Consider the following 26713-nt stretch of genomic DNA (forward strand, 5'->3'; position numbering starts at 1 on the left):
CAGTGGCATGGGCCTGACCACCCTCTTGTAGCCCACTGGCTGGAGCCTGTTGGACAAGCAAATCTGTAATATCTGATGTTGTCATTTTCATTCATTCCTCAACTGATGGGTCTCAGATCTAACTCAGAAGCTTCTTTTAGATTCTCGGATTCAAATTCTCAAGCTCCTCTCGTTACTCATAATACTCCGGCAACCTAACATACTTCATGTCTAGTTTGCCGCCATATCGCTACAGAAGCGGATCTTCTCACTCTCGAACTATTGATGCTTTTTCTAAGTCAAAACAATGAATTCTTCATATTTTTCTCTTATCATTAGGCTATCTACTGTTTTCTGTTCCCTCCCGCCCCTTATTCCAGTTATTTTCTTCAGTTAAGTTACTCCGTTTGTGATTTTTACTTAGACTTCAGTATTTCTGCCTGGTACCATTGTTGGTACATTACCTTTTTTTTCTCTCTGCCCTTTTCCTACTCCTTTTAGGGTATTCTTGATTATCATTGTTGGTAGTTTTTCTTATCTTTCCTAAAAAAAAGTATTTCATCTAACTTTTTCAGTTTCATTGTTGTTGCTTTTGGGCTTTCGCTAGGATGGCTGATAAATCAACTGGCTTCAAGAAATGCATCTGTTGTTTGGGCATTGCCCATTTAAATGCTGATTGTACAGTTTGCACTGGATTCAGCTCCAGGGCACTCACATACAGACGTAATAAACTAGCTTAAAGAGTATTTTCCTTCTCCTTCTTTCACTATTTCATCTAGGCTCAAACCATTTCAAAACAATCTGACAAAGGGAACCCAACTCAGCTCCCAAGGACAAAGAGTCCAGAAAGAGGTCTCTGTAGCCTATAAAGTTTTGGCTCGTTTCTGGCGGTCACCTCTGAAAGTGTCAAAAAAGTTGGATCAAAAGACTTCAGAGCCTACTTCTCCTAAATCAAAATTGCCTTACATCCAGTCACCTCTCAGTTTACCAGATCTGATACCTTCTCAACTTCCTACTTTCTTTTTGCAGGAGTCTCCTTACAAGCATTCAAGGTCACCATCCACTCGGATCTTCCAAGAGCTTGTCTGTGACTAAAGTGGATTGGAAGATGAGGAAATTCCTCAGAGCTCAGATCCAGTTGGGCGTAATTCCATCTCTGTCTCTCATCAGATCCATGAGCCTGCCTATGACTAGTTCATCTTTAGTTTATTCTTTGCTAATCTGACCAGGTGTTTTGGAGTCCTCAAATCTGTGATCCCTGGGGGGGGTGTCCTCGTCAGATCCAAAGACAGTTCATTCTACTAATCTGGTCAGTTCCCTGAGCTGTCTGGTTCCGAGTGTTTTGGAGCCAAAGCATTGGTGCTGGGTCGGAGGGACCAGAGTCAACTCTGTAGTTGTCTGAGTCATCCCCGCCCTTTGGATCTTCGGCTCTGGGACAGCTTGGGTCTGACTTCATCCTCAGGTGGAGTGCTTACAGGTTTCTGGGACCGGTGGTGCAGGAAATGTTGGCTCCGCTACCTCTAGCTTCTGTGTCCTCTAGGCACTATACTTTCAAGATTGTGAAGAGGGCTTTCTCTCTGCCTAGAGAAAGGAAATACCTATCCCCCTCAGATTAGATCACTGTACCACCTTCAGGTCTTTGCTCTGAGCCTCGATCTTCCATTCCACTGGAACAGCTAGCCTGTTCAAGTCTCCAGTCAGTCCCTCAGGACTCCACTAACACTTCTGATACCTCACCAAACCAACCCACTGATGAGGCCCCTTGGAAGAGAACATGTAAAAGGAGACACTTGGATCCCCCTAGGAATCTCTCATGGAGGACACTGATTTCAGTGAATGGGAAGGATCCCCCAGATCTCTACCTGAAGACATCTGCTTTGGAGACATTCTTGTACTCATAAAACAAAAAAGGTGGTTAGTCTTCTGACACCCCTTCCCAAGAGGAGTCAGTGTGCCTGGAGGTTTTCAGGTCTGGCCTGGCTACATGTTGGGTGACCCCCCTCCCCCCAGCTGATGAACTTACAGACCTTGTTTCGCGCCAGACATGGAACTAACTGGATACTGTAGAGCCCATCCCTAAGCATCCAGATGAAGTTTTACCCCCCCCCCCAAGGGCAGGACTCACTGGAGCAAAGAGGTCCCAGTTGATGCTATGATTATGGCAGCAGGCACGAAAAATAGCTTACATAGCAAAGCTCTTCTGGCCATCCCGTTAACAGGGAGTCTAGGGCCTTGGATGATTCGGTATGCATGTTTATGCTTCAGTGACTTTTGCTCTGTGGTCGTTGAATTACTTGGCACATTTCACGAGACTACAAAGAGATTTGACTAAAGAACTCTCCAAATCTCTTTCCGGGTCCATGTGTGTGTGGAGGACCAAAATAGTCTTCTTGTGACTAACCACCCTTCAATCAATAATTAATGCATCCATGAGGCTGATCTCCCATGCGGCGGAACATACCTCATGGGTGGTGGGTTCAGGCATAACCATAAGGAGACATGCCTGGATGCATCTATGTGACTTTGGGAAGTCCTTCATTCATCAATGATTCATTTGATGGATCTTCCTTATTTGGCCCAAAAGTAAAAGACATACTCAACAGATGTGAGCAAAAATGAAAGATCTTGTCTGCCATGAGAATACATTTTTCTACTCCTCAAAGTCCCTTTTCCGTGAGGAGGTAGAAAAATGTGGTTCTACAAATCCCAAAGTCCTTTCTAAGATGAGTGAAGAGATAGTTCTCCAAGAGGTAGAAGGGGGGGGCTCTAATGGCATATGCAGCCCTCACAGCAGAAGTGGCTTGCAGAACTGGGGTTTCCAGGATTCCTTCTCAGTCAAACCCTGTCAGTGCTCCTGAAAGGCGGCCGACAGTTGCCTTCTGGAGGCAGTCAGATGGCATTTGTCTCTGCACCAAAGAACGTGGATATCCATAACAAAAGATTCCTGGGTGCAGAGCATTTTATCCAGAGGTTATATCACTTCCCCCTGCAAGAATGAAAAGGTTCCCCGATGTTCCACCCAGTCAGAGGGAGAGAGCAGCATTAGAAATAGAAAAGCTGCTCAGAAAAAGTCATCCAAGAGGTCCCCCCAGACCAGACAGGATCTGGGACATACTCTGGATTCTTCTTAGTACCAAAGAAGATGGGGAATTGAGACCCATCCTGGATCTCTGCACTCTAAACCAGTTTGAGAAATATTCAAGGTTCCAGATGTTCACGATTCAGTCCATTTTGCCCCTACTGCGAAAAGACAATTGGATGTGCCTGAAAGATCTCCAGGATGTGTACTATTACATCAAAATGAACAGGTGCTCCAGAAGATGTCTTTGGTTCTGGCTGGGAGCCAGTCATTACCAGTTCAGAGCACTACCCTTTAGTCTCACTACAGCCCACAGGGTGTTCACCAAATGCATGGCAGTGGTAGCAGCTCACCTGAGACTGCTGGGATTTCTAGTGTTTCCATACCTAGATGTCTGCCTTCTAACTGCCCCAACCAGGCATCTACTCCTACAGGCAAGGGACTACATGCTCCAGTTGGGTCTTCACCTAGGCATCACATTCAGTTACTGCAAGTCACAACGCACACCTAGCAGAGTCTGGCATTCATAGGTGCTTGTCTACACACGGTCAATCAGATAACCTCTCTTCCTCCAACTCAAATTCAGACACTCAAATCCCAGATCAAGAAAGTAATCCTGCATTCTTCTCTTCTAGCACAACTAATCTTACAAGCCTTGAGATCCATGGCAGCAGCTATCCCCCTACTCTGTAGGTTTCACGTGCGAATTCTGCAATGGACCCTGTCTGTAGAGTGGACTGTTCTTCATCAGCCCTTATCCGTCCCTGTCAAGATCACACAAGCTTGTAAAAGATATCATCTTTGGTGGCTTCACTCAGATGAAGTTTCCCAAGGCCGTCTATTTGTTCTGCCCCTGCCCACAGCCACTGTGACCACAGACACCTCCCAATTAGGGTGAGCACTACTTGGGAAGGACACTCCAAGGTATGTGGTCCCCAGAAGAGGCCAAGATGCTTGTCATTGTCCTGAAAATGAGAGCAGTGCTCCTAGTTTTGCAGGCCTTTCAGGACACTCTACCCTCTGGAACAATTGCTATTCGGCTGGACAGTGTGTCTGTAGTCTGGTACCTCAACAAACAGGGAGGAACCAGATCTTATCTACTATGTTGAGAAGCATTGAGAGTGTGGCAGTGGGCGATCCTTTCCTGCTGCTTTCATACATACCGGTGAAAGCCAATGTGAATGTAGTCAAACTAAGCAGGTCATTTCTGATGCCTCGCAAGTGGTCTCTCAATATCAAAGTGGCAGAGAGAATTTTCCATCAATGGTGCCACCCATGCTGTGACCTTTTTACTTCTCCCTTCAAAAACAAGTGCAGCAGGTTCTTTGCCCTGATCCCTCTAAATGGGGAGTCACCGCATGATTGGTTCTCTAGTCTCTTCAATGATTGCCCACCATTACCTCTCATTCACAAATTTCTACAGAAAACATACCAGTTAAAGAACAGTTATTCTCATTGCACCCTTTTGGCCTTGTCAAATTTGGTTCCCCTTCCTCTGGCATCATCTTCATTTCCCCTGGATACTGGATCTCAGTCGAGACCTTCTGTCTAACGAGACAGGAGTAATTTATCTGGACTTAACAGGCCTCAACTGATGGCATGGTTGCTCCAGTTCCACTGATTGCTAGAACAGCGCAGGCTGTCATCTCCGGTCAGTCTTATTTTGTTATTTTCTCAAAAACCTTCTTCTAGAAAGATTTACAAAAGTTAATGGAAGAGATTTGTTTTCTCGGCTCTTAAGAAGGATCTGGACCTCTTTTCTGCCTCATACCAGCGGTACTCAAATTTTTAGCTTCAGTGTTCAATAAAGGGGCTAGTTTTAATACTATTAAGCTCCAGTTGGCTACTATTTCAAACTTCCTTGTAGGTGAAAATAATTTTTCCTAAGGTTTTGCATAATTTAGATGAAGTTTTCTCAAGGGAACTTTTTAGTTCAACCGCCACTAAAGGGATCCTACTCTTCCTTGGGATTTGACTTTTTTGCTTCAAGCTCTGACCCAAGACCCCTTTGAACCCTCAGCCAGGTCAGACCTCACGGTTTTGTCTTGGAAAACAATTTTTCTAGTCACTATTACATCAGCTAGATGAATATCCAAACTCCAGGCTCTGTCTTCTAAATTTCTTTAATTGGCTTTCCATAAAGACAGGGTTTTCCTGCCGGCCAACCCATCTTTTTTTGTCTAAGGTAGCTTCTGAGTCTAATATCAACCTTCTGGTTTTCTTTCCAAATTTTTTAAACACATGGGAATGCATGCTCCATCTTTTGGACGTACATAGACAACTTCAGTTTTATCTCCATAGAACCAAAGATTTCTGGAAGAATGGCCAGTTGTTTGTATACTTCTCACCTTCCAGACTAAAGTTACACTAGCCAAATGGTTAACCAGTTTATCTCCTTTATCTGTAATAGAAAAGGATTTTCTTTTCCAAGCCTCCTAGAGCCTATTCCACAAAGTCTATGGCTGTTTCATCAGCTTTTTGGTCAAAATCTTCTATAGATGACATTTATGCAGCTGCTACTTGGTCCAGTGCTCATACCTTTATTGCTCATTACAGATTGGATTTGGTTTCTAGAAACAGAGCTGCCTTTGTCTCCACAGTACTCTGAAATATCGTTCCATGAGTACCACCCAAGGTTCATCTAGCTGGGGACAATATCCCATCAGTTGAGGAATGAATGAAAATGACAACATTGGATAAAAACGTTATGTACTCACCATAACATTACATCTGTGTTGTCCATTTGCATTCTTCCTCGACTTCCAGCCCTTCTAACTCCCTTTCCCTTGCTCCTGGAGAGGCCTAAGAGTATCATTTTGGGAACTGTTGTTCCTTGTTTGAGCTCCAGCTCTTTTTCTTTCTTTACCTTCTTGAATTCTCTTAATGCATTATCCATTGACTCTTATGGGCTGCAAATTTGATCTGAAGTATGTTTGGTTAGTAGGACATTTTGGGTAAAGGGAGGAGCTCGAGGGTTTGGATCCAAAGAAGTGGCTAAGTTGGATCTGAGACACATCAGTTGAGGAAGAATGAAAATGGACAACACAGATGTAATGTTATGGTGAGTGCATAACTTTTTTTATTTAAGAAGTCTATCTCTGTGACTCTTCCAAACATCCAGATGTTACTTCCCTCAGCCTTCAGCTGCGGCTGGGACACACTGGGGATGGGGCAGGGCTGCCTGCATAAGAAAGGCCTTCACCTCCTTTCATTGGGACAGTTCCATACATATCAGTAGACTCATCGTATGTTGCAACTGAATCTGAATGTAGTGAAGGTGCCTGGCTCTCATCTTTTTCATTTGGTCCAGCATAATGGAGATGCAAAGGGACGGTTAGCATAAGTATGACATACTATGATGTATGATTGAAACAGAGTCAACTGTAAATCATATGCCAGTCATACTTACATTGCTGTGTTATCAGTCTTTCCTGCCACCTGCGGCAGCTCACTTGATTTATCTGTCACTGTCTACATGTAAAATAGAGACCTACATAACTACAGTACAATAGGTCAAGGATCAAGCAGTCAGAATAAGTTAGGGCTGTCAGTATTCTAAATGATGTGAAGCACTGGATTGCAATAAATCTGCAGGAGCAGTAACAGCAGTGTGTGGTGAACATTTCCTGACAGACCATGTGCTACATGTGGCTATTCTTCTCCAGCCAATATGTACTACCAGAGATAAATCAGCCTCAGTGTTTGGCTATTGTACATAGCTTCAGTCACATATTTTAAATGTAAATATGTGTGTATTGACATAATGGTTGTCATACTTCACCCCAGACATGTAGCAGTAGTTCCTTCACGTATACATTCACACCAGGCTAGCTCTGTGGACATTGCAACTGCTTGACTCACTGGTACATAGTAATACAGCACATAGTGTGGGTGGTGGTGTTCAACCTCTGCTTCTTCCTGTTAAAGTGGTTCACAGTGGTAGCATTGCTTTTTTCTGTTTTTAAAGTTCTAACTGAAGCTGGAGAGAGATTTGACTTTTCATGGCAATCAAGTTTATTTTATGATCTGTTATCTTTTCTGTCCATTCCTCAATGAATGGGTCTCTGATCTGACTTTGGCCACTTTCACTGGACTTTGGAATCCATAGCTCAAGCTTTTTCCCCTTATCTATAATCCCATCCTGTCCCCAACCCAACATTACCTCAGATCTCATTTGCCATTCATTTAGGATGGACATGATTCTTGTGCTGAGGCTCTAAGCTAACTGAGTTATACTCTTTAGTTTGTTTCTTCTATTAATAAAATTGTTTCTATTGCTGATAGCCCCCCCTTACTAAACAAAATCTGTGTTTTGTATCTCTCTCTCTTTTGCACCCTTAGCGCATCCTATACCCTTTCCTTTACTAAAATGTTTTCCTAGTATTCTTTAAATGCCATTATTGGTATTATCACTTTTGATATAACCTGGCTATAGGATAATTCTCAAATACCATTGTTGGTAGCTCCTTCCTTTTCTTTCTGTCTTTAAACATATTTTTTGTTTGGTGTGTACCAGTCATGTCTGGTAAACTTACTGGCTTTAAGAAATGTGTGGCTTGCAGCTACAAAACACCTAATTCTGATACACACCTTAAGTGTGTATGTTGTTCAGGGGTTGTTCACCGAGAAGAAGGCTGCTCAGCCTGCATGGCTTTTGGTCAATGGGTCATGATTGAGCACTGGAACTAGTTAATTCTCAAGGGTTTTCTCACGCCTGAAGAATTATCTAAATCTTCAAAATCCCTAACTGATTCTAGAGCTTCCCCTTCAGGGAAGAAGACCTTGGATAAACATAAGGGTGACAAAAGTGAGCAGCCTAAAGAAAAAAACAGACTAGGAAACAATCCCCTGACCATTCTTCTTCATCTACATTGTCCTCAGCTGCATCTAACAAACTTTTGAGGTCCTTTGATCCGACAACTACTTTGGGTCCAACTCCACTGCATTGTAGAACTCCTCCCTTGCCAAGGCTCTCTCTAGAATCAGTCTCCCCTAGACTGCACGCCCCTTTTATGCAGGAGAGACCCAAACAGAAATCCTGCAGGCCTCATTCCATGTCTTCCTCTTTAGGATTGACCAGAAATTTCACAGAAGCTGATGTGATATGAAGCTATAGTCCTTGTTGACTCTGGCATCTTCTCTGATCCAACAGGTTCCAGTTTCCTCAGAGCCAGATGGATCTCATAGCCGTAAACTCAGTACTGACTCTGAAAGAAAGGGCTCAACTCTGAAGGCATTGGAGCTGTCCTGTCCTCCTGGGGCTTCAGCGTTCAATAGCTTGACTCCAGCCTTGGTCTCGGAGCAAAGTCCAGTTGGCACCAGTGATCATCCCAGTGAGGCAGCTTCAGCTGTTACTGGGGTGTCCCTGGGTTCCCCCTTGGCTTCTGCTTTCGAGGTAGTGGAGATAGCACTCTCCAGGGCTGGAGATCAGACATCTATTTCCCCTTGGCTCCACCTGTTTCTTAACAGGGTGCTCTGGATCCTGATCTTGCTCAGTTTATCCCATCAGGACAACCAGTTCGCCAGTTTAGATGAGCCTCAAGACAGTCCTCTTTCAGGACACCCCCCCCCCCCGATGTTCTGAGTCCTCCTCGGAACATCCTCCAGAGGAGGTTCCTTGGAAGCATAAATGCAAGAGGAAGTACATTGACTCCCCCCATGAGTCATTAACAGAAGACATGGATTTTGATGAAGGAAAGGAGTCTTCCAGATCACCACTTCAGGACATCTCATGTGGGGAGATCCTTGGACTTCTGAGACAGAAAGGAGGTTGGTCTTCTGAAGCCCCCTCTCAAGAAGAATATGTTTTTCTCTAGGCTTTTGGAACTGGATCAGCTACTTCCTGGGTGATTTTCCCAGCTGATGAGGTGGTGGGTCTGATCTCTCACTGGACATGTAATGTACTGGAAGTCACTGAACCCATTCCTTGAAAACCTGATAAATACCTGATAGCCCCTTAAGACCGTGCTTACTGGGACAAGGGCCTGGCAGGCTGCCATGCTTGTTGGTTCAGTTACCAAGAAAGTGCTCCCCAATGAGAGTCCGTCTGCTTAACAGGGAGTCTAGGACCTTGAACAGTTTTGGGAAGAGAGTATATGCTTCGGTAACCTTTGCCCTCAGGTCACTAAACTATTTGGCACGCATGACTAGATTCCAGAGGGACTTGACAAAGGAACTCTTCAAGTCCCTCTCTGGGTCCTTGTTTGCAGAGGACAAAAAGACTTTTAATTTGCAGCTGGCTACCCTTCCATCCCTGTTAAATGCCTCCATGTGAGTGATCTCCAGTGCAATGTAGTATGTTTTTAGAGCTGCAGTACAGACCTTGCAATTAGGAGGCATACCCGGATACGTCTATGTGATATTGTCGAGCCTTTTAAGATATCTTTTAGCAACATCCCTTTTGATGGCTTGACTCTTTTCAGCTTGAAGGTAAAAGACACACTTTCCAGAAGTGAGCAGGATGGGAAAACTCTTTCTGCAGTGGATATCTGGTTTTCTACTTCTCAGTGGACCTTCTGTAGAAGTCAGAAAGGGGTTAAAAAGTTATGATTTTAAGTGTCCCAAGGGTTTACCCAGGATACTTCTGGAGGGAGATCTCCCTGAGGTAGACAGGGGTACTGTAATGGCAGGCATCGCGCTCGTGTTAGATGAGGCCTGAAGAACCAAGGCTTCTGAGGACCTTTCTCCAAGAAGCCTTACCAGTGCTCCTGAAAGATTTCCTGACTGTTGCCCTCTGGAGGTAGTCAGGAGACAATTGTCTCTTCACCCAAAAGCCTGGACAGCCATCACCAAAGGTGTCTGGGTGCAGACAGTTGTAGCCATAGGATATCACATTCCTTTTATTTCCCCACCCCCATTAGTAAAGAAACTTCCCAAAGTGCCACTCCCTCAACGAAGAGCAGCAGCACTAGAAATAGAAAAGCTGCTAAGAAAGCGAGTCATCCAAGAGGTCCCTCCAGACCAGCAAGAATTTGGAACTTACTTGAGGTTCTTTTTGTGGTGCCAAAAAAGAATGAGGATCTCAAGCCAATCTTGGACCTAAGCTAGTTGAACCAATATGTCAAGCATTCCAAATTCCGGTTGGTCACAGTACAGTTTATCCTGCCATTTCTGAGGAAGAACATTTGGATGTGCTCAATAGATCATCAGGATGCATACTACCACATCAGAATGGACAGGGGTCCAGAAGATTTACACTTCTGGCTGGGAACCAGTCATTTTCAGTTCAGAGCTCTGCCCTTTGACCTCATCACAGCCCTCCGCCCACCACATGTTCACCAAATGCATGGTGGTGGTTGCAGCTCATATTAGTCTGCAGGGTGTTGTGTGTTCCCTTATCTGGATGACTGACTCCTCACTGCTCCTACAAGGCCTCTTTTAGTCTGTGCCAGAAGCTGTACATTTGCTCCATACTAGGCATTACAGTAAATCACTACAAGTCCAAGTTCACACCAGTTCAAGCACTGGAGTTTATAGAACCTCATCTGGATACAACAGTGCTGATACCAAGACTGCTGCAGAGCAGACTATCCACATTAAGGACATTGAAGAATTTGGCTTTACAGTTCTTTTCTCGCCACTCCTCATTGACCAAGCTAATCTTACAACTGCTGGGATCGATGACAGCTTCCATTACCTTGGTTCCCATGGCAAGACTTTATATGAGGGTGTTGTAGTAGACACCTCAAGTTCAGTGGTCTTTCAGACACCTCAAGTTCAGTGGTCTTTCAGACATCAGCCAATGTCCTTTCCTATTTGTTTATCAAAAATTTGCAGAGAGTCCGTAATGTGTTGGATTCAGTCACCACAGTGAGTAGCACAAGGATTTCCCTTTGTTTCTCCCCACCCAAGGCCACAGTGATCATGGATGTTTCCCACCTGGGGTGGGGATGGGGTTGATTACAAGGGAAAGAGGCCGATCTTCACTTCAACATCTTAGAGATGAGGGCAGTCCTTCTAGTTCTGCAGGCCTTTCAGTATGTTCTCCCTCTTGGGGTGATCTCTGTCCAAGTGAACAACATGAGAGTAGTCTGGTGCATCAACAAACAAGGAGGGTCACATTCTTACCCATCATGTTAAGAAGTGAGAGTTTGGCAATGGTGTGGTATCTTCCACTTACTTTCTGATAGCAACGCACAAACTGGGGAAGTCCAGCGTTTTAGTGGAAAGATTGAGTAGAACTCTGCTACTGCCTCACAAGTGGTTTCTCAGTGCAGCAGTGGCATCATGAATCTTGTGCCACTGGGGCCAGTCTTGTTGCAGTCTTTTTGCTTCTTCCACCAACTCAAAATGCAGCAGTTTTTTTTTTTTTTTTTTTTTACCCCAAGAGGCACCTTAGTTCATGATTGTCCCTCCGGTCTCTTATACACTTACCCACCTATCCCTCTTAATTCCCTAATTCCTACAGAAAGCATCTCATTGAAAGACCACAGTCATCCTCATTTCCCCCTTCCGGCCTCGGCTCGTGTTGTTCCACTTCCTTTGGCCTCATTGGTACACCCCCCCCCCCATGGGTGCTTGACAAGAGTTCAGATCTTCCCTCTCACCCCTCTGATATGCCTCATCCAGTCATTCAGGCCGCAAAACTAACCACCTGGTTTCTCCACTTCCCATGAAGGCTAGTCGGGCCAGCCTTTCCTTGCAAGTAGCTCACATCTGTACTTCATCTCAAAAGTCTTCTACCGAGAAAATAAACAAAAGTTAATGGAAAAGGTTCTCTGTTTGGTCTTCCGAAGGAAAATTGGTCCTTTTCCAGCATCTGTTCCTGCTCTTTTGGAATTTCTCGCTTCCATTTTCCAGAATGGGGACAGTTATTTTACTGTTTAAGTGCAGTTAGCAGTGTTTTCTCATTTCCATGTAGGTGATCATCACACCTATTAGCTTCTCTCAAATTGTGCAAAGCATTCCTGAACTTCCACCTTAGGCCTCCTACTAAGGATCCCACTCCCCCTTGGGACCTCACTATTTTGCTACAGGCTTTGACACAATGCCCCTTCAAACCTGCTGCCAAAGCTGATTTAATTGTAAGACACAAGTGTCTGCAATTCAGGCTGTGTCTTCTCAGCCACCATATATCTTTGTTTTAAAAAAAAAAAAAAGTTTCTTTGTGAACCAGCACTTCCTTCCTTATCTATAGTAACTACAAAAACTTCCCTCGGTTAAAGCATACACCTACTGCTATTCTTCCTAAATTTTAATAATAAAGCAGAATGCATGTTGCACTTGCTGAGTATACATAGACAGCCACGTTTCTATATTCACCGAACCAAATCCTTTAGGAAGTCAGAGTAGCTGTTTGTTTCCTTCTCGAAAGCTTGAATGGAGCAATGTGTTTCTAAGGTCACCTTAGCCATCTGGTTTACTACTTGCATTTCACAAGTTTACCAAGACAAAGCTGTAACTCTTCCAAAACCACACAGAGCACATTATCAAGGCCAGTTTCTGGCTCTTTGACCTTCTTTTCTAGGACCTCAGTTGATGACATTTGTGCTGTGGCTGCTGCTAAGATTCATACTTTTATTTCTCACTACAAATTGGATCTGATCTCCAGAGATAGGACTGCCTTCGGTTTTCCATCCCCCTGAACATCCTTCCATGATACCACATGGGTGACAGAAGTAGCTGGTAACTGTGTCCCATTTGTTGAGGAATGAACAGAAAAGACAACATCAGATACAAAATTTATGCACTCACCATAATGATATATCTACATTGTCTGTTTCCATCCTTCTTCAACTCTCCTCCCTCCTTCCACCTTCCATTTCTTGGAAATGTTTTTCCCATATTTTGAAATTCTGGTATAACTCTATAACTAGCCTTGTTTGGTCATGTTTTTCAGCTCCAGAGCAGAATTTCTGTATACATTTATTATTGTTCTCTGCCTCATCTGTAGTTTTACATATGACGGAACTGTAGGCAAGCATGATCTGAGGTAATGTTGTGGACAGCGTTGGATTCTGGGTAAGGGGAGTGGCCTGAGCTACGGATCCTGAAATCTAGTGAAAGCAGCCTAAGTCAGATCTGAGGTTAGATCCCAGATCAATTCATTGAGGAAGGACATGAACAGACAACAGCAAAGATCTGTCATTATGGTGAGTACGTGACTTTTGTTTTTTTTTTAATTCTTTTTTTAAGCTGCACTTCTTGACAGAGTCATTTAGAAGGGAGCTCTATATTCATAATTTGTATTATAGACAAGAGATTTAAAACAGCTATATATCACAAGTGTTTACAGATTATGATGGTGAGTAAGGTGTGTGTATACCCAGTCTCGTCTTTTCCCACTATGCAGGTAGAATCTGTCTTGAAAAAGCTACATGATCGGTATCATGGACCAGAACCTTCAGATTTTATTGGAATGTTTGAGGGAGAACAGTTTTTTGCAGCCTTTGAAAAGGGAATTGAGATTGATTCAGGTGAGTTAAACCATGAGACTTTTAAGCCTGTTCTACTTCTGTATTGTTTGTCACAGTATGAAATGCAGTATTTACAACTGTGAGACTTGACATTCAAAAATGCATGAATATAATTGTTAGTCTTCTGTAAGTGTTATATTTTATCTTGTTTTTATCTTCTCTGCTACCCAGTTTTTCATAGGTATTTACTAGGTATGCACTCAAGAAGACCATTGAAGATCCTAACCACTTTCCCAGTTGAACCAGAACACTGTCTGTTTGTGACTTGCTCAGTCATACAATAGACGAATAGAAGCTGAGGTAATCAAACTGTGGACTTCCAGAAGCAGTTTAACAGCTCATAGCCTTAATCCATTGTCCAAACTGCTAGACTCAAACTGTAGTTATTCTTATCCTTTACAATACTTCTGCCAAACTCACTGTTTATGCAAAAAAAATGTTTCTTTTTTCTTTTCATTTGAAGAACCTAGAACAGTACAAGATCTGACACTAATCACTGATCCTTCCATTACAGCTTACTGTTTTTGTTTTTTTAAATAGTGAACTACAGCATTATTGGGTGCAGAAGGCACAATGAAAGCAGACATTAGTATGTGTCTGTGGCACAGTAGGTTATTGCATTTTACCTTGATTAAGTATCATTGACAAAGCAGTCAAACTCCATATAAATTCCTGTGTAACCCAAATGGCTTATTGGTAGGCACCACTCTTTTAGAATTGATGGCTTACAGTTCTCCAAGAGACTTGTCATCAGTGGCATACCACAAGGCTGTGTTTTGGGATCACTTCTATTTGGTATCTACTTCTCTGATGCCAGATTAGGCATTAAAAGCCTCTGGCTGACCATGTTTCTGTATGATTTTAAGCTTGAAGCCATCATCAACTCCTCTGAAGTCACCCTTGAGCCTTCAACAGGGCCTACCCCAGACAAACTCATGGAGGCACAATTGTGGTTTAAGGTTGAATGCTAAAAAAAAGTAGTATTCTAGAGTTGGGGAAACAGGAACTCTGAAACACCTACCACATAAACAACACCCCTTTCCCCTATAAATCTACACTGTCAATACAGACCTAGTCACCTTGATTGATAACAAACTCTCCTTTGATTACTACATATCCACTGTTGTTAGGAGAACCTTCTACCTCACCTGGGATGATTACCAGTACCATCTGCTCTCAGCCAAAGGTGGACATCATTCCTCTGTACTTATCTCTTATCAGGCCCATACTAGAATGTATTACATCATTTGACATTTACCTTTCTTTTTCTACCACAAAACTCCTGCATGGCAACCTGTATCTAGCTTAAAGAAATCTAAATGACCCAGTCCTACCTGATGCACATGACTTAGTAACACACATGCAAGATCAAGGAACTAAAATTTAAGTTGCAGCATAAATAGGACTCAATGACATTACAGATTTCTCCCAAAGGATTCTCTACTGCTGGAGCAAACACTTCCACTTTCTGTAAAGCAAAGCAGATCCTTCACTATCTTTAAATCTAACTTAGACAAATGGATAGCAAATTTACCCCCAGGGCTGTCCCCCCATTCCTTATGAACAAGAATAAGGATTGCCATGTCATGTCAGGAGAACAAAGAATAAAACAGAGTACCCCACATTGGCCCGGGAAAAGAAGGTAAGGGTAAGAAAATGGGAGGGTACAAGTACTGCAACAGTGATCTATTTAAATGTCTACTGTCATAGTAAGTTAACTTGTACAACTGTACTATGTTTTCATTAGAGTTGCAGTAGCCGTAACTATATGGGGGTGATTGCCCTAACTTAGGAAGAATGGATGGATGGAGAGGGTTCAGAGTGTAAACATCCTTGTAGTATGGCTTTTGCAAATCCTGCTCTATCTCTAGAGACTGAATCTATCTTATAATGCCTAGAAAAAGTGTACATAGAAGACCAAATAGTTGCCTCTAGGATAGATCTTGAGTTCATCTCTTTCCAAAAAGGCTCAGAAATAACCGCAGCTCTAGTAGAATGAGCTTTAATTTTTTGAGAGGGCTTATACCATGGTGAGAGTAACAAAATGGGATAACCTGAGACAGCCATTTTGAAATGTTTTGTTTAGATACAGACTGCCCTTTCTTTTTTACATCAAAGGAAACAAAAAAGTTGGTTATATTTCCTAAAATATGTGGTCCCGTCCAAGTAAAATCTCAACTGTCTGTGGACACCTAAAGTATGCTGTATTCTTTCTACTGTGCTTTAGGGCTCAGGATGGAACACAGGGAGATGAATGGTCTGACTTAAAGTAAATTCAAAAACAACCTTTGGCATAAAGGAAGATGTGGTTCTGAGACTCACTCTGTCGATGTGGAAAATCAGAAAAGGTGTTATCACTACTACAACAATAATCTATTTGAATATCTTCTGTTATGGTTAAGTATGCAGTTGTATTTTTTCTTTGCTAATGACTGTAAGTATGCAGCAAATAAAAAGGAGAAAAGAGGACAGCCTTGTCTGCTGTTCACACTCAGCTTTTCAGAGATAATACACCCCTAAGAGTTGACCCAGTGGTCAGGAATCTGGGAACACACATAGACAGTTGACTACCACGTGGCCACAGTGGTGAGGAAATCTTTTTATGTTGCACAACCTGTAGGTAAGGGCATGGCATCTAGGTCCAAAGAGGTCATTATCCCACTGTACTCAGCCCAATCATAGAGTGCAGTGCTACCTTTGGTATGTACCTGACCGGGCATATGCAGCGTGTTTATATTACCCTATTGTACGATTTAAATAGCAAATGTTATTTCATCATACCTAAAATATCTAAACCACAAAATATTGAACATTCAGAACAGCAAATTTTTTCCCAGGGAAAAAATTTGCTGTTCTGAAACACAAACACACAACACAAGCACACCAAAATAAATAAACCACACACGTACACTAAACAAAACCAATATTCTAACCCTACACTACTACCTATCCACTCACCTTAACCCAACCCTAACGTCCCTAACTACCGCACACTCATCTTACCCTCTCCCTAACCCTAAAGTCCCTAACTACCGCACATTCACCTTACCTGCTCCCTAACCCTAAAGTCCCTAACTACCGAACACTCACCTTACCTGCTCCCTAGCCCTAAAGCCCCTAACTACCGCACACTCACCTTATCCCGATCCGTTCCCACACTTACCTTAACCCAGTCCGTAACCTCCATTCGCATACTTACCTTACCCCGGTCCGTAACCTTCCCACCACAGTAGAGTAAATAGCGAAACCATGGAACGGACAACCAAAATCTTATTCTATGTAAGATTTCGAAGTTCTGTGGCTTCGCTATTTTCAGTTTTCGACAAAAATGGGTCGATATCATAGCATTCGAAGTTTAAAAACTTTGATACTATAATATAGACCCTATGCAGCAACTAGAGCGACCTCCAAGGTTCCTTACTAAAAGAATAGGGCGTAACAAACCTACCTTATGCAGAGCACCTTAAAGCCCTTTCCTTCTACTCTGTCTCCTGTAGATTGCTGAGGGGGTGATCTATGCCTAGCTTACAAGGCATCCGCAAACCCCACACATGTGAATCTTCTACATATTCATAAGTCAAAGTGTACTAGAAATACAAGCGTGTGGGACTTGAATTTTGTCTGTGACTTAAGCAGAACATGCTGGGGAGACAGATATGTGTCCCAAAGACTGCCCCTTCTGTGGAACAGGCTTCCCATCCATGTGAAGCTGAGTTTGTCTGTTACCCAGTTTAAGCACAATCTGGACAAGTGGATGGAAATGGGAAATTTACACCAGGCCTGGCATCCATGTCTCGTATGGATAAAAGTAGCTTATAAATCCCTGGCCCTCTGTGTCCTATTTGGATACAGGTTAGAAAGCTCCCCCCAGGTTGTTAGCCTAGTAACAGTCTATGACTCTAGAAGAGGAGCCCTTCCATCTTAGTTCTTGCCCCTACCCTTCACATATCTTCCTTATTAACCCTATTATTTTGTCAGGTAATGCAAACTGCTCTACTCATAAGATTCCAGCTGACTCTGCCAAATGCATTCTCGCCATCAAGACTCATCAAAAGTTGATGCGTTTTCTTACACTCAACTTCCTTCTGGATAATCATTCTTCTATAAATGTTATTAAATGTTTGCCTCCTTTCCACAAAATCACACTGATCTAGATCTATCCGTTTTGGTAAGGTACATTTTCTTAGCTTTTGGAAGGCGCAGTGGTGCAGCGGTAGCGTTTTCCCCTCACAGCAAGAGGTTCTCTGGTTCAGTTCTTGGCTGGAGTGCCTTCGGTGTGGAGTCTGCATGTCCTCCCTGCATTCTTGTGGGTTTCCTCCAGGTGCTGTGGTTTCCTTCCACATTTCATGCACCTGGAGCGTTTTCTCCTAGGGCCTCCGCTGAAATTGGCTTTGTTCCAGTTCGGACTTTCCCGGTAACCAAGGTGTTAATAAAAAAAAAATAGAAACAGTTCATAAATATGGTCTACATTGAAAATCAGTGCTTCCACTCCTTTTCAAGTATCAGTGAACAAAGCCTTCCAGAAGTTTTTTCATTCTCTTCCTTCCTAATTTCCAAGTTTCCACTGAATACATCACAGTTATTTAATTTCCTTCTGTCTTAGCTGCTAGTTGTTGTGCTTCATCTTTGTCTAACTGGCATGACTGTGTCTTCCATAAATATTTCCATTTATGGCTTTTCTTGGTTTCCCCAATCATCTGCTTTATACAAATTTTCATAAAATTTCTGAAATCTCTAATGCCGCAAAAGGATCTCTCTTTTTTTCTTGTCATCTCCCTTATTTTGACTAAAACTCTTTTTACTTCCAATTGGTTAAGTTGTTGATACAGCTTTGTTTAGAAAACAATTAGAGCACAAGCTTATGCAATGACAGAAAGAGTTGTATTTTTTGATTGGTTCTCTATAGCAATAATTGACTCATATTTGTTCTGCCACTGAAGTTACTTAGTTGTTAACCAGAATATTTAGAATGGTTTATCTATGTGAGGAAAGCTATTACAGTCTGTTTCCTTGCTTTCTTATGGTTATTGTTAACGGCAAAGTAATGCAACCAGGAAAACAAGACTCTTCTTTTGAACAAACCTTACTTAGTTTAATTTACTTGCCCTATACACTGCCCTTACTAGGTGGAAGTCTTTTAATTGCAAAAGAGAATGCTGAGCTCATACTAAAGAATATTTGGTATGCTTAACACTTATTGTAACTCATTTGCAGTTTGTAAGACCAGTTAGTAATGATTTTTAATTATTTTTGAAAGATTGTGTATTTGTAGTTACTGTAGTGAGTTTGACCCTTTTGCCAAGTAAGTGGTAGAAACTATACAGAAGCCATCAAGTAGGATTCTTTAATTTTGGGCTTTGACAGACTGTTGGGGATACTGGCAGGTAAGGATTCAGGAATGTGTAAAACAGTTGTCTGCATGTTTGATTTTATTTAGTAGTTCACCATTTCCATCAGGGAAATGTGCCTTAGTGTACTACGTTGTGGACCTCTGGTGCTGGTTTTAAGGTGCAAGTGGAAAGTCTTCAATAAAAGTTGCATCACATATGGTTATAAAGTATGTCTTAGATGCAGAATTTTGGATTATATGTCTTGAGCTGGTACTCTGACCAAGGTATGTCATGTTTGGGAGACTCTACCCAGGCTTCAGAAATGGCCACATTTTTTGGATATTTCCAAAACTTAAAATAGTAATAAAGTGATAGCATTGTTTATTTATGGGTAGCGTGTATGGACCTCATTTGATTTTGTTGTTCTTGATAGCCATAGCTTAATGGCAGCACTTAAGATGAGGTTTAGTAAAAGGGGGTTATTCTGGTTGAGGTAATAGTTGGGTACTATTTGGGCCACAATTACAGTCCATAGGTGTACCCACCAGACACACAGACCCTTTTCAGGGGATACCCGGTACAGTGTCTAGTTAAATAACTTGCTCAAGGTCACACAGTAAACAAATGAGGGCTGAGGAAATCAAACCCTGTACCACAGGAACTAAAGCTTGCAACCTTAACCTCTGTACCAACTGCCAGAAATGAGCCTGTGGATTGTATCTTGCTAAGGATACAGCAACTAGACATCTTCCAGAAACTTTCATGTTCTTTCACACTGTCACTGTGCCTATTTATAGGCTGCCCCCAATTTGGAGGGAACAGTATAGTGACTAAAAATCTCCAGAAATCTCTTGCTGCTTCAAATAATAACATCCGAGAGGCTTCACAGGAAGCAGCAACTGGCTACAGGCTTCATTTTGTGCAGATAAATCTCCATAGGGGAACCCTTAAACTCAAAAAAAATAATGTTTTTGATGTATTTCCTATTTTATGAAGAATGGTGGCAATTTTACTAATATCTGAAGTTTCTTGTCAGAAATTGCTGTTTTTAGGACAGGGCTTATTGAATACTGGGGCTGTTTTTGTGAGAAAAATGTACTGCTTAAGTGTAAGGTTTTAAAGTCTGGGATTGTTTTTATGTACTTAAAACAGTGTTTTGATGCTTGTGTACACTTTGTGACTAACTTGCCTTCATTATTTTATTGCTTGAGACACTTTGCTTGATAGCAAAATGTATTTTTATTTTTATTTATTTTTTTAACTATTAGAAGCTTTGTTGACCAACATTATAAAGCACAGATAAACAATGCACAAAAAATAATAAGATAGAAATAAGAACCTTTGAACTAAAAAACACAGAACAAGTACTAAAAATGTAAAACCATCTAAGATAGGTTCCATAACATGTATAGATCCTTAATTAAGTGTTTACAAAATATGTCTTGGACAAAAGTTGATTAAGGTTGCACATTGACTCTGAAATCGCATAACAGTAGCTAATCAGATTCCAAGAAATGCATCCACGGCTTCCATTTACAGAGGAATTTATGCTTGTTGTTTACTCGTGTTGTCATCTCTTCCTAGTCATCAGCCCTGTAGCTAATTTAACAATGTTTACTACCTTAGACTGTTACTGTTGCTTCTACCTCTTAGTTACATTTTTTGGCTATCAATATAAGAAAAAGCAGATAAGATTCTGCAGGAGATAAAACTGTGTAGCATCTTGCTCCCAAAGCAAAAGATCCATCTCATTTACCATGTTCTGCAAATCCCCCTTAAAGACAGTTAATTGGCTACATGCCCAGAAAATATGATGTTAGTCAACAACCTGCTGTATCAGTAAGCACCAACACTGAGTACTGCTCCTGGGATAGGTCTTATGCAGCCTCGCTGCTGTATAAAAAAGTTTGTATAGATACTTCCTGGTGAATCTGAATTTCCACAGTTTAGTTGTTGATGATATAGGATTTAATGCCTTCCCTTGAATATCCTGTTGTATTGGGGACCTTCAAAGTTTTCTGCCATACTAACTTGTCTCTCTCTATGATGTGCTGTCAGAGGGAGCCCAAAGCCTTAAAGGATGTTGAGACTCCTGCCTTACTATTCCAGGAATATTTTTTGCTTCCCTCAATAAAGACAACAGGTCCATCTCTCTCAGATTTGATTCACAAACCCATCTTGTGCTCTTAGGTTGCTGAGAGATAAAAATCATGTAGAAGTTTTTTTGTGGAGAGCAGATTAAAGGTCATTGTAGCTTGCTGCCATGCAAGAACCTGCCCCTGTTCCACCAACAGATCCCAATAACAAACCTGAGTTTTCTGCACTTTCCGCTAGAAACAAAAATTGTTTTGCAGCATCTCCTACCTTTCCCCTGTGTGGATCAAATCATCCATGCTGAAGGCAGGTACAGTGCGTTTAAGAAAAATCTTCCAATACCATCTTTAGATTGTTTAATAGAATGGAGGACTTTTCCGGCCACACCCCACCAATCCTTTGTTATAAAGCACTCTGCTTTAAACTGTAGCATTCTTCCACCTTGTCTCATAAGCCGGAGATTGCAACTGTGCAAAATCAGTCCACCATCTAATAAGATCTGGGACCACTACCCCACCCCCCTCCAACAGGCAGTATTAGTTTGTCCTGTGCAACGCTTGGCTTATGTCCATCCCAGAAAAAATATTTCAGCAAGTTGTTTTACTGGCCAATTGATTGAGCTGGAGGAGGTACCCAGCATGATAGGGCTATGTATAGATAAAATAACTAACAAAGGGCCACAGCTCCAAAGGCAAACCAAAATGAATATATAAAAATATAAAAAAACAGTCAAAAAGGTGCATCAGTACCCAGGAATGGTTAAATGTGAAGCATGTACCTGTTGCAGGTACATAGATATAGGTAGGGATTATACAATTGCTAATAGGCATTTTTCACTCATTACTAGATATGACTGCAACTGTAAAAATGTGGTATATTTGGAAAGATGTCAACTCTGTCTGGCATTTTATATCGGCAAAACTGACCATAGGGTCAAAGAAAGGATCTATGAACACATTTATAGTATAAGTAGAAACAAAGAAAATAATGCTTTGTCCAACCACATTAGGGACAACCCTGGAAACCAGTTTAAATTTAAAGTGATCGACCAGGTGATGGAGAGTCCTAGAGGTGGGCATAGAACCCTTTTACTTGAAAGACAAGAGTTATGGTGGTAACCTACTTTAAATGCGCACAGTTACCCAGGCCTTTATGAGCAGTGTTCTGTTATGTGTTTACTCGAGCTTAAAAGTTTATTGCGCTGAATGAATTTATGAAATTCAGTATAGAATGTTCTTATAAGATAATGTCTTATGTACTTATAGGTTTGTATGGATGCACCTGTTTGATTTTTTTTATATATGTTTATTTATTATTTTGTATTTAAAAATTATTTTAAAGTATATGTAAATAGCTTTATAAATATGTATATGCTTTTTAATAACCAGTTTTAAACTTGTGATGCAATGCATTTTTATGGTCATGTGATCTCACGGTTATATAAGGAGGGGTTTTACTGTTTGAATTTATCTGAAGAAGTTCATTTGATTTGAGTGAATGAAAGTGGTCACATATTAAAGTTTTGGTTTGCCTTTGGAGCTGTTGCCGTTTGTTACTTATTTTATTAGTGCTTTATTTTTTGTTTTTTTCGCTGGTCAGTTCATTTGTTATGGCATGGCTGATGAAGGAGAACTTAATGTCTTTCAGCTTTTCCTGATTAGGGGTCGCCACAGCGGAACTTCGGTCCGCTAATGATTGGCAGTGGATTTTTACCGTGCTGAAGTGCAAGCCCGACACCCTACCATCAAAGAAGGCACGCCCATTCACGCACACACCTACCTGCATGTCTTTTAAATGTCATTCGAATGCGGGGAGGACATACAGACTTCACACAGAAGGTGTTCCAGCTGTGAATCGAACCTGAGAACCTCTTGCTGTGAGGCAAAAATGCTAACCGCTGCACCACCGCGGCTAATGAAGGTGAACTTAATACCCCTAATTTGTTCTCACAAACATAAAATGCGAACAGTGTTGCTGCATCTATAACAAACCTTACAAGGATTGTACATACTTTATCACAGAAGGTGGATGACTTGAATGGCAGGCTGTTGGCTAATGAGACTAATGGAAGAAGGAATGTGCAAACAATACCCAGCGTGAGTTTATCTAATGTGGGTTCATTTCTGTTACTGAACTCCCTAGTTTGCACATGGGAGAAACATCCTCCATTGAATTTCCCTATAGAGTTAACTGTGACCAATAGCCAAATGAACTGAGTAATAACCTGCATGGAGGTGAACTGCCACCGAGGCTCATTGGAGTTATAGAGCTAAGGGAATGGAGCAAGATTTTTCCCTTGGGCTACAGCAGGATAATCCTAATGCTACAATGGAATGACTGGTCAGTGGCACTGATATGATGACTATATTGAAGCAGTTTGATACAGGTTTGCTTAAATATAGAAAGATTCAGAAATAGTGTAAATGTCTGAAACGTGAACAGGTACCAAAAGGGTTAAGGTATTGTCCCTGTCCAATGGGGTTTATACCAAACTCCCAATTTCATTTAGAACTGGTTTCATTTTTTAACCAACAGGAGCTTAGCTTAATGAAAATGAATGGTATCTAATTATAAAAAAGAAAATGCGGAGCTGTTTAATGAACTGTTAATGCTGGAGGACAGCATTAAAACCAACACTGACTTTGATAGATACAAATTTGAATGTAATAGAACTTTTGAGTCCATTGATGCCTTGATTTTAAAATATAAAGCTACAAAAATCAAGAAACTACAGAGAGACCTTGATGACTACACTAACAGGCTGGCTTTCCCACACCCAAGACTGCCCATCAAGAGTAGCAAAGCTCCTGTAAACCAACCACAATGCTTTGTTAATATTAATATGCATGAGGAGGCTGAGGTGGCTCTGCCCACTAGTGATGTCACTGGTGATGTCATTGAACCAGAGGAACAGGAAGGGACAAGCCAGCTAAGAAGAAGTGAGCGTTTGCAAGGGAGAAACATCAATGAAGTTTCAGGGGAACAAAATATTTGTGTTCCTACATACAACAACGGTGAGATGCAATGAAGAGTCACCAAAAGGAAGGCAAAATCACAGAAAAACAACCGCTACAACAAACGGAGATAGTAGCAAACTGGGAAGTATAGTTTGAAGAAAATCAGCATGGGACTGTTATTTCTGGTGAGGAAAACAACCACAGTGAAGCAGCTCGACATCCTGTTACTCAAACTAACCAACAAAGTGACTTTAATATATTTAACTTTACTACTGTGACTATAGAACCTGTTTTAATTTAACTTTTAGCAAGGAGATTGACGTTTATACCAACACAGAAAGCAAATATAGGCACTGTAATGATGGACTTTAAACTTTGCATTCGTAAATTAAGTTTACAGCTTTTATTTCATGGTTGTGAAATGAATAATGTGAATGAAACCAGGGTTCCTAGTACTTTTAACCCACCCTTGCTTCCCACACTAGCACTATTCGAAAAAATATGTGAAATTGATTTTAGAAATAAATTAAAGGGCTCTTAAGCTCATAGGGGGTTGCAAAAGAATATGACTAATGAAAATGTACTGGAACTGAATGCTTTGAGGCTTGCCGACATCAGAGTCTTGAAGCCAGACAAGGGTGAGGGGGCTAGTATTTATGACCAATGATGATTATAACTGTAGAATGAAGGAAATGCTGAAACAGGACAGTTATGAAATGGTGTCTTTAAATGAATGTAATGTTAGCATACAGGAAAATAAGAGGTTACATTAATGATTTATTTATTTGTGGTCAGATAGACTTGGATATGTTTAACTATTTAACAACATCAGCACCTATCACACCTGTTATCTTTGGCACTCCAAAGATTCATAAGAATCTTGCTAACCCTCCTCTACGCCCCATAATTGACGGGAGAAATTAGCCACATATGCTTGTGCTAAGGTGGTTGATGCCATCTTGAAAAAATGCATAGCAATGAAACACCAAATTTGTAAAGACTCCTGGTCATTTTTTTTTTAAATATTTTTATTCATTTCCAAAAACAAGAAAACATGAATGCAGGTTATTTATGACAATGAAGTATTTACAAATTATTTAAAAAAGTAGGCTAAAACCTCTAAACAGATATCAAAAATTAAAACCAAAATAAAGTATTTACAAGGGTGTCGATTGTTGACATATAATTGGCTTTCTATGCAGTTGTTTCCTGATTATAATCTGCTGCAGTCATTATTCTCCAGTATTTCAGTTACTTTTTGCCATGCTACGTATAATGATGTAGTTCTTTCAGTTCTTCCTTTAATAGTGTTCATTTCCAATTGCGATACTGCTGACACCATATTCATGAATTGCTTAAAAGTTGGAGAAGCTTTGGATTTCCAGTTTGATGTAATGTTCTTCCTTGCAATATCTAGGAGAGTCCATAAGATTACATATTTTGTTCTTGGCACACAGTCGGGTACAGGTGCATTAAACAAAATAATAGATTTGGAAATCTGGAATTTATCGTTGAATACCATTTGCAGAAAATTATTTATTTTATCCCAATATGGTTTAATCAAATGACATTCGTAGAACATATGTTGCCAGTCTGCTTTTACTGATAAATCACATCTCCAGCAGCCAATATTTTTCTTAAACATAAGATGTTCTTCATCTCACATTGCTGCAGTCCTTACATATGGGTAGTCCGCTGTCCTCGGTCGGCCCGAATACCAAAGTATTAGGCTGACGTCGGTCAAGGCGCTTAAAACTGACATCAGGACGTCAGGGTACAAAAGCGCATGACCGACGTCATTTCCTCAGTCTTTTTTGCCGCATGGTCCGATGCAGAAGCAGCGTTGCAAGTGCCGTTCGGCGTTCTGAAATTTTTCGAATTCGGAGTTTCAGACCGAATCCAAGTTGGCTAAGTACCCTTTGGGGATTATTTTGGTTTTTCTTGCCTCAGTGTTTTACAGGATGTCAGAAAAAGTGAATAACTGTATTTCTTGTGGGAAACAGATACCGCATAGGGATTATCATTCTTGGTGTATTCCTTGTTTGGGGCCTGAGCACGACGTTGTTGGGTGTCGCTTTTGTGCTAGGTTCAATAAACGCACTATTAAGCGAAGGTTAGATTGTGCTAGGCTGGTCTTTGGGAAGCGGTGCAATTATAATATGCCGTCGGATTCTCCGGCGCCCGCTTCTGTGAAGAAGCGCAAAGACAAAGCAGTTAAACCCAGGCAAGATGAGTTGTCCGTTCCGGACGCCGGTTCTTTAGAGGCTTCAGTGGAACCGGTGGTTCCGACGGAGACTTCTCTGGAGTCTCAGGGGGAGACTTTGATTTTGCAGGAGGTAGTCTCTCAGGAGGCAGGTCAGGCTGAAGGGGCTTCTCAAGTTACTGTACTCCCTCCTTCCTAGGGTGGTTAGGCCTTCTCCTTCGGTTTCCAAGGCTTCTCCCAGAGGCAGGCCAGTTTTAGCTCCTGTTGGGGTCACTCCTAGTTCAGCAGGGTCTGTGCCTAAGAAGCACATGCTTAAAATGGCAGAAGATTTGATTACTCTGATTAGAGGTTCTATGCCCCCTCCTGATAAGAGGCCTAGGGTGGAGCCAGAGTTGGGAAGTTTTGAACAGGCTTCGGATGTTTCAGAGTCTTGACTGAAGACTTGCAGGAGTACTCTCCATATTCTGATTCTGATGCAGATGATTCCACTCCTTCTGCTTCTCCTCCAGAGGATTTTTCTTTTCAGAGACACTTCATTCTATGAGGGAACATTTTAAGTGGGAAGGTCAGGACTTCTCTGATTCTAGGAAAAGGCTTAGGAGTTTTGCTGTTACCCCAGCATAGGCCTTTGGCTATACCCCTGTTCTGGATGTTGT

General features: G+C 41.5%; 1 protein-coding gene across 1 annotated transcript in view; it reads left to right on the plus strand.

Moving 5' to 3' along the window:
* Positions 1–26713, plus strand: part of PIDD1 (p53-induced death domain protein 1) — a 1004177-nt gene that overhangs the window by 616751 nt on the left and 360713 nt on the right. The window contains exon 11 of the mRNA XM_044059769.1: positions 13350–13473. Coding sequence (XP_043915704.1) covers positions 13350–13473 — 124 coding nt within the window. The remainder of the gene's footprint in view (positions 1–13349; positions 13474–26713) is intronic.

The sequence above is a fragment of the Protopterus annectens genome, chromosome 17.part0 (genome assembly GCF_019279795.1).
Source record: "Protopterus annectens isolate FY-2018-M chromosome 17.part0, PAN1.0, whole genome shotgun sequence".
In the NCBI taxonomy this organism is placed as follows: domain Eukaryota; kingdom Metazoa; phylum Chordata; order Ceratodontiformes; family Protopteridae; genus Protopterus; species Protopterus annectens.